The 9,548-nt window shown below is 40.2% G+C and overlaps 1 protein-coding gene across 1 annotated transcript in view; it reads right to left on the bottom strand.

Annotated features, from left to right (window-relative positions):
- Positions 1–3,529: 3,529 nt before the first annotated feature.
- The window catches only part of strc1 (stereocilin 1), a 46,556-nt gene continuing 40,537 nt past the window's right edge, over positions 3,530–9,548 (bottom strand). Inside the window, exons 21-25 of the mRNA XM_060911562.1 lie at positions 8,706–8,848; positions 6,831–6,979; positions 6,526–6,623; positions 3,751–3,901; positions 3,530–3,650 (exon numbers count right to left, since the gene is read on the bottom strand). Coding sequence (XP_060767545.1) covers positions 3,553–3,650; positions 3,751–3,901; positions 6,526–6,623; positions 6,831–6,979; positions 8,706–8,848 — 639 coding nt within the window. The 3' untranslated portion in view covers positions 3,530–3,552. The remainder of the gene's footprint in view (positions 3,651–3,750; positions 3,902–6,525; positions 6,624–6,830; positions 6,980–8,705; positions 8,849–9,548) is intronic.

Raw genomic sequence — 9,548 nt, 5'->3', positions numbered from 1 at the left:
ATTTGTCCGTAACACGGTTGACAAAAACAATTAAATTTTCATTAAAATATTTTAAAAGTAATTTAAGATTAAGCTTGGCAATTAATTTGTTTAGGAACTTGAGGGTATATACCCTGGAAACATATAGGTTATTTATTGAAAAAGAATACTGATATTTTGAGATTTTGCTTTACATGAAATGTACCCCTAATTATAGAATGACTCATGTACAATGCCTATATTATACACAATATGTCTAAAATATCTGTAATCTAAATATATACACACACAGTGGTGCTTGAAAGTTTGTGAACCCTTTAGAATTTTCTATATTTCTGCATAAATATGACCTAAAACATAATCAGATTTTCACACAAAGTCCTAAAAGTAGATAAAGAGAACCCACTTAAACAAATGAGACAAAAATATTATACTCAGTCATTTATTTATTGAGGAAAATGATCTGATATTACATATCTGTGAGTGGCAAAAATATGTGAACCTTTGGTTTCAGTATCTGGTGTGACCCCCTTGTGCAGCAATAACTGCAACTAAACGTTTGTGGTAACTGTTGATCAGTCCTGCACACCGGCTTGGAGGAATTTTAGCCCGTTCCTCCGTACAGAACAGCTTCAACTCTGGGATGTTGGTGGGTTTCCTCACGTGACCTGCTCGCTTCAGGTCCTTCCACAACATTTCGATTGGATTAAGGTCAGGACTTTGACTTGGCCATTCCAAAACATTAACTTTATTCTTCTTTAACCATTCTTTGGTAAAACGACTTGTGTGCTTAGGGTCGTTGTCTTGCTGCATGACCCACCTTCTCTTGAGATTCAGTTCATGGACAGATGTCCTGACATTTTCCTTTAGAAGTCGCTGCTATAATTCAGAATTCATTGTTCCATCAATGATGGCAAGCCGTCCTGGCCCAGATGCAGCAAAACAGGCCCAAACCATGATACTTCCACCACTATGTTTCACAGATGGGATAAGGTTCTTATGCTGGAATGCAGCGTTTTCCTTTCTCCAAACATAACGCTTCTCATTTAAACCAAAAAGTTCTATTTTGGTCTCATCCGTCCACAAAACATTTTTCCAATAGCCTTCTGGCTTGTCCACGTGATCTTTAGCAAACTGCAGACGAGCAGCAATGTTCTTTTTGGAGAGCAGTGGCTTTCTCCTTGCAACCCTGCCATGCACACCATTGTTGTTCAGTGTTCTCCTGATGGTGGACTCATGAACATTAACATTAGCCAATGTGAGAGGGGCCTTCAGTTGCTTAGAAGTTACCCTGGGGTCCTTTGTGACCTCGCCGACTATTACACGCCTTGCTCTTGGAGTGATCTTTATTCGTCGACCACTCCTGCGGAGGGTAACAATGGTCTTGAATTTCCTCCATTTGTACACAATCTGTCTGACTGTGGATTGGTGGAGTCCAAACTCTTTAGAGATGGTTTTGTAACCTTTTCCAGCCTGATGAGCATCAACAACGCTTTTTCCGAGGTCCTCAGAAATCTCCTTTGTTCGTGCCATGATACACTTCCACAAACGTGTTGGGAAGATCAGACTTTGATAGATCCCTGTTCTTTAAATAAAATAGGGTGCCCACTCACACCTGATTGTCATCCCATTGATTGAAAACACCTGACTCTAATTTCACCTTCTAATTAACTGCTAATCCTAGAGGTTCACATACTTTTGCCATTCACAGATATGTAATATTGGATCATTTTCCTCAATAAATAAATGACCAAGTATAATATTTTTGTCTCATTTGTTTAACTGGGTTCTCTTTATCTTCTTTTAGGACTTGTGTGAAAATCTGATGTTTTAGGTCATATTTATGCAGAAATATAGAAAATTCTAAAGGGTTCACAAACTTTCAAGCACCACTGTGTGTGTGTGTGTGTATATATATATATATATATATATATATATATATATATATATATATAAAATTTCAGCATGGTGGTGTAGTGGTTAGCACTGTCACCTCACAGCAAGAAGGTCCTGGGTTCGAGCCCAGTAACTGATGAGGGCCTTTCTGTGCGGAGTTTGTATGTTCTTCCCGTGTCTGTGTGGGTTTCCTCTGGGTGCTCTGGTTTCCCCCACAGTCCAAAGACCTGCAGGTTAGGTTAACATGGGGCGGCCTTGGGCTGAAGTGCCCTTGAGCAAGGCACCTAACCATCAACTGCTCCCTGGGCGCTGTAGTACAGCTGCCCACTGCTCTGGGTGTGTGTTTGTGCTCATTGCTCACTTGTGTGTGTTCACTGCTTCAGATGGGTTAAATACAGAGGATGAATTTCACTGTGCTTGAGTGTGCATGTGACAAATAAAGGCTGCTTCTTCTTAAAAAAAAAAGTGGAATATTGCCATTTATTCCTCATAACTTGAGAAACAAGAACATAAAGTTGACAAATGTATCCGGTTGCATTTCTTCCTTTATTCGCGTTCAAATCATACTGACTGAAATGGAGAGTAATTATTTTATGAATTATTTCTTCTTGTATTTACTGATATATCTGTTGATCCTGGGATTGAGATGCTGGCCTCTTCTGCCCCTCGGACCTGCTTGATCCATCCTGGTGCCCTGTGTCTGGTCGGAGTTTTATCGCCCCACTCCTGTGAAGGACGGCCCCATGAGGACAGTTGAGGGTTATACCTGTTAAAACTGTTAATATTATAGTCAGGCTGTCTGTTGTTGCCCAAATGAGGATGGGTTCCCTTTTGAGTCTGGTTCCTCTCGAGGTTTCTTCCTCATGTCGTCTGAGGGAGTTTTTCCTTGCCACCGTCGCCACAGGCTTGCTCATTGGGGATAGATTAGGGATAAAATTAGCTCATGTTTTAAGTCGTTCAAATTCTGTAAAGCTGCTTTGCGACAATGTTTATTGTTAAAAGCGCTGTACAAATAAACTTGATTTGATTTGATATAAACAGTTGATTAATAAATCACTAATAGAATCAGTATCAGGCTTTCACAGTTAGTTTCACACACACACACACACACACACACAGTGTGAGAGAGACAGACCCAGAGAGAGAGTGAGAGAGACACAGTGTGAGACAGACAGTGGGAGAAAGACAGTGTGTGTGTGAGTGAGAGAATGAGTGAGTGAGTGTGTGAGAGAGAGATTTCAGTAGATTTAACACACCACGTTATATTACAGCAGCGCTTTAATAAATTACATTTATCTTCAGTCAAACTTTAATTCAGAGAAAAGTCAAAGCCACAGGCATCTCAGCTGCAGTCTGTAAGGTCTGGAATCAAATCACATCTTTTATATTTGTAATAAAATATGATTCTGACTTTAAAAATGAATGCAAATTACACAGCTCTCATTTTCCAAGCTGTACTTGGACCAGAGATTTAAATAAGAGGAATATAATTTATATAAATACACAGAACAATAAAATAATTGTGTATATACACTGCAATAAATAAGCACTGAATCTAAACTATGACGCAAACTTGTAAATTAAAATAATGAATTCTACAGTGATCAAATTAAAGTGCTGTTATGAAATCATACAGAATATTGCACAGGCTTCAGAAAGATTTTTTTTGTTGTTAAATCATGGACAGATGTTGAAGACGAGTGTCAGGACGAACACCAGCAGACTGCAGACGTGGCAGAAAGGACAGACTTCAGCTGTGACTCCGAAAGACCTACCTGTGGACACAGACATGGAAAAATCTCAGTGTTTATCGACATTAACGTTTGAGGAAACGACGCACTGGTGTTCGAAGATGGACAGAAACACAGCACAGACCTCTGAAATCCACGGGTTTGTCCTCGAGCGGGTTGAGCACCATGGACAGAGCGGTCAGCTGGACAGGGCTGAGTGCTGAACGCTGCGCCGCCGTCACTGCTACGGCCTGCTCGTACGAGAACACGCTGATCTGCGCCTGATTAAACACCACCTGCGCGTGAGGACAACACGGTTTACTGAACACTGTGTTTATAGTACTTATGTGCACTGTTAGGACAGAAACAAATGTCCATCTAATCTGTGACTGAACTCAAGTGTCGCCTCCCCCAAAGATCTGGACTTTATTAAAGCATTTCAATTTTTGCAGACTTCAGACTCTCTGACATTTCAAAGCAAAATGTAGCATTTAGCAGATACTGTTGATATAAACTGAGCAGCGGGGCGGTGCTGGGATCTGAACTCTCAACCTTCTGTCTGAAGTCCAATATTTAGATTCACTAAAATATCTGAACATGGCACATGGAAAACAACAACAACCCTATTGAGTATTTCCTATTTCCTGACAGCGCAGCTGAATTCTCGAAGCTGATTGGTCAGAAGGTCAGGCAGAGGTTCCAGCTGGAACATGAACAACAGGTTCTTATTAAGTCACTTGTTCCAATATGTTATTGCTTCTATAGTACCGGCTCACACACAGGGACTTGTACAGCAGACGCTCAAAAAAACAAACAAACAAAAACCCTCAGACTGATGATCAACGGATTTTAAAACAAGTGTTATTTAATTAAAGGTCCCATGGCATGAAATTTTCACTTTCTGAGGTTTTTTAACGTTAAAATGAGTTCCTCTGACCTTCTTAAGTCACCCCAGTGGCTAGAAATTTCATAATGTGTAAACCAAACTATGCCCAACATTTGAGAATGGCGCGTCAAAACGGCGCGTTGATAAACTCTTCCCTTTACTACGTCAGCAAGGGAGATGATCCCCACGCCCCCCCTCTGGATTCCCACCCACTGTATGGATTGCCCCGCCCAGTTGTAGTGAGGAGACCATAGAGGACACAACAACATGGCACCACCTAAGCGAGCGAAACATGGAAATTGCGCTGTACATGGATGTGACAACACAGAAAAGAGTCTGTTTTTACTGCCGACGGGAGAGCCCCTGAAGACGCAGTGGCTTAATTTTATTTACTTCAATAATACGCCGTTGAGTCTACCTAAGACGGTGTATGTTTGTTGGAAGCATTTTCCTGAGGAATGTTTCCACAACTTGGGACAGTACAGGGCAGGTTTTGCACATCAACTGTCACTGAAGCCTGGGTCCGTACCAAGCATCCCTGCCGCATCAGCAACAAACACCGAACAAGTAAGTGTATAACTGGTCGTTTTGCCATGTTTTAAAATCGGTGCGTTAGCCTAGCAATGGCTACATTAGCTGTGCAGCTAACCGCTTCCTGCAGTTAGCCAGGTACTCTGCGCTACAAAACTAAAGAGCATGCAGCGTGCTCTGTTAAACTGAGTTTAGTCTGGAAATTGACTGTAACTTATGAGCTTATGTTTGACTATTGCTCCGCAATGCATGTCTTCTGTTGGATAAGCGATATGTTGCTGTAGTTGCTGCTTCTATCCTCTTTGGTTATGGAGTGCGTGTTCAAGCCTAGGGTATTATACGTTCGTAAACTACCACTCCGAACACTCTCACTCTCTGTTCTCTGTGTCACGTTGAGTTTACGAAAGGAGTCCGAGGGAGAACGGGGTTTTGTCTTAGCAGCGTGGCTACAGGCGCTGATAGCAGCGAGTGTGTGTGCACACAGCTTGGTCAAGCCCCTCCCTCTCCCCCCCATGGCCCGCCCCCACCCTCTACCCTTTCCCGCCTCCTGCTTCTCATTAGCAAAACGACGCACTGGGAAAAGCGCTGAAATGGGGCTTTCTCCCAGGAGGCTATATCTACGTGCCGAGGGTTCATTTCGAGAAAGGCTGCGGATATAACATCCGGAAACCTCCACGAGCCCGTTTAAAGCATCAACAAACCACCATGCCATGGGTCCTTTAAAAGATACAATCACTGATGTGATGTTTCTGTTAGGAGACGTTTTTTTAGTCTCAGTTGTAAAGCGCTTTCTAACAGTTAAAGTTTCCCAGCTCAGGAAAATCTTTAGGACAGAGGAGTTTACGATTTCCGGTTTCTTGGTAAAACGACTGGGGAGGAAGAGAGAATATGAGGAGAGACTGTTTATCGCAGCTATAACATCAGTGATAACAGGAACTAGTTCTCATCTCCCAGACCTTCCACAACATTCTATTTAACTTCTACACCTTTAAAACGTGTGACGTGTCGTTCCCTGATAAATAAAACACCGTAATCATCAAACTGCTGTGGTCTAATCAGAACAACGCACAGGACATTTCTGTTACTTTCAAGCTTTATATTTTCTAATCAGCAGATCCTTTTCCTTCTTTCTAGAAAAAAAAAATACAAAATTATCTTCCAAGAGAACAGGACTCTTTCAAAGTTGAAATGAAGCTAAAATGTCTAGAAACAGGTTCAATAATCTTAGATTTGGTTTAGTGTAAGCTTATAAAAGGAAATAATGGACACATTTGACTACAAGCCAAGAGACCGTTAGTGTTCAACCTGATGGCACAGAGATCTCGCAGTGGTGTTTACTCCCAACTCGGAAACTCGTACCTCGCTCCAGACAGACAGTTTTGGGTTTTACTTTTATACACGTGGTTAAATCTGAAGCTTGTGGACCAAATGAAGGCCATGTGTTGTGTACCTGAAGATCATCATCATCCAGTCTCTACACTTTAAAGCCCCGGAGTCACTCACTGCAAACTTTGTGGCTGTAATGAGAGAGATGGCGAGCGGCGCGATTCCTTCAATCTGCTCCTTCACCAGGGCGGACATGGCCACGTCAGGAACTCCAGCTGCAGATCACACACACACACACACCTGAGGAAATGAGGACTCTCGTAATTCGTACGTGACTAAGGGTTAAGTTTCTAAACTTTTTTCTACGTTACAATCGCATCACCTACTCTTTTGATTGATAATCTTGCTGGATTTTAATTTTAAAGACACTCTATAAATCACATTCATTATTCAAGAGAAAGAGGGGGAAAAAAAAATCTCACCAGCAAACGCTCCGATCTCGAGAAACACCTCTGGACCCCAGGAGCTGATGGAGCCAAACACCAGCCTGTGGCTGAGCAGAGAAACGACGGCCTGAAGCTGATCCTCAGAACACGACAGATTGAGACGCCCCAGCCACAGCACGGCCTTACTGACAACACAAACGAAACAAAACGAGTTATACGAGAACTGCTTTATAAATTTATCTGGGTTATTTATACCAAATTACTACTAATCAGTTTATTTATACTACAGCACTACTGTCATGTAATTACCTGTATTTATTTATTTATATTATTGTTTTTGCCACTGATCAGTTATTTATACATACTTTAACATTGTCATATTTTGTTTGTTGATTTATACTGTATTATAAAATGTATTTATATATTTACTTGTGATTTATACTACTGCCTTTTTATTATTTATACTAACACTACTGTTGCTGCTGATAGGACATTTATTTATTTTATATTATAATATTGTGATTATTTGTTTATTCATACTGTACTACTATTTCGTTTATTCATGTTTTATACTACAGCATTATTGTTGTGTATTTATTTATACTATGTTGTTGCCAATGATAGGTCATTTATTTATACAATAATATTTTTGTTTGCTTGCTTATACTAAATTATTAAATTTATTTATACATTTATTTATACTACAGCATTTATATTATTTATACTATTGTTGCCATTGATTTTGTTCTCAGACTTTTTTAATATTTAATGATTTATATTACAACATTATGTATGCTGTATTATTAATTTTTTTAAATATTAACTTTATACTATATTATTGTTGGTTTATTTATACTATAACATAACTCGATTATTTATTTGATTTGTTTATACTTTATTTTTAATATTATTGATTGTTTTGTTAGTTTATTTGTACACTTATTTATACTTTATAACATTATTTTTATACTACAATTTCACATTTTAATTTTTTTTCATAAAACTAATACAAGTTTTATTGTTATAAAATCGGTATATTGGTACTATAAAATTATTGCTTATTCAATTATTTTCTTACACATACAATATGATTGATGACAATATTAACAAACAACAAAAATAATAATTTCTTTTCCAAATCCAGTTCCAGTCCTTGCTGTTTGTCAAATCAAATCAATCAAAGTCCTTCCCACGCCCAGTACCTGGTATTCCAGGCAGTCTCCCACTCAAGTACTAACCAGGCTCAACACTGATATGGCGCATCGGGCGGCGCCGATCTCCGTTTCCGTAGCCCTCGGCCTCTCGCCTATTACATAGCTAGGGTTACAGTGGGGTGCTGGTCCTCTGGTAACCACGAGAGTTTGACTCCCCATGCACATCTGTATTGCAGCGTGCCTTGCCAGATGGTAGTAGGTACCATTTTTATGATGGTCTTCGGTATGACCCGACTGTGAATAGAACTCACGATCTCCCGATCGAGAGGCGGACACGCTACCACTAGGCCACTAGCCGGTCCTTGCTGTTTGTAACTAGAGCCAATATCTGATGCGTTTTCTCTGATATCTGACCCACTGTGGTTTTTCCCCCCTTTGTACTACAACATTAACAGATATGGAACAGAAACTGGGTATCGGATCAGTGCCATCTCGAATTATTATTAAACGGAGTCGTGAGAGTTTTAGAAATGAATCTGTAATGCACTTTCTGCAGATTTATTTATTTCCTCGTTCTTGTCTGCTACAGCTTACAAAAAGTGATGTCAGAGGTACAGGATGAGAGATCAGGGTTCCTGAGTGTGTTTAAGAGTTGCTCCTCTGATAGGATAAGACTTATATTAAAAAAAAAGTAGGTGAAAAATAAACAGCAAATAAATGTGACTGAGAAAATATAAAACTTATGAAATAATCTGACCTGAACTCTACAGGATTGAGTGTGTTCATGACAGGAGCTTCGATCCCACAAACGATGTGTCCCAGAGCCACTAAAGAGGTGGAATTCAGCTGGTTCGGGGTTTGTTTGGTGACCTTCAGCACGGTGGAGAACAAAACTCCTAACTGACAAACAGCATTAAACAACAAGCATTAAAGCGCTTAATAAAGACAGAAAAATATTGTGTATATATGTGCATGCACGTACATGTAAAATCACTATATGTGTACATTTCTGAATATTCGTGGTTAAAAATTCATCTCCAGTGACTTATTTTAATTAAAAAAAATTAACATTCATCTTTATTAGCAACTTCCCAAGTCCCCTTTGACATCCTCCAGTTCATTTTTTGCAATGTGCCTCATTTTTTCCCCACTTTGCTGAGTCTTATTTAAGGTATAAAACCCACAAACACCTAGCCTAGTAAACTAGACCCAACCACCTAGCGGCCAAAAATATTTTTTGCCTAGCGAATGGGTCTAGCCTCGCACCATATAAACAAAAACACCCCGGGCATCAAATCGTGCCCGCCAATCACAATGCAAGGTTTTTGTTTGGATTCTTTAGGCGGGCTTTTGCAGGAGTGATGACAAAGCTGCGCGACGCTGGAGAACGCACAACAGGAAAGATGGCTACGGCTAGTGAACAGCGCGCGTTTGACTCCGCTTTGGAATCAGTTTTAGAAGAATTAGACTTGGAGTTTTCATTGAAACATGAGCAGGAAGAGGCTCTCCGCTCATTCCTTTTCAAGAAGGACGTTTTCGCTGTTTTGCCGACCGGCTATGGCAAAAGTCTGATCTACCAGCTGGCTCCGCTCGTAGCCAA

Source organism: Neoarius graeffei, chromosome 27 (assembly GCF_027579695.1).
Source record: "Neoarius graeffei isolate fNeoGra1 chromosome 27, fNeoGra1.pri, whole genome shotgun sequence".
In the NCBI taxonomy this organism is placed as follows: Eukaryota; Metazoa; Chordata; class Actinopteri; order Siluriformes; family Ariidae; genus Neoarius; species Neoarius graeffei.
This window is presented reverse-complemented; position numbering and strand designations above follow the sequence as displayed.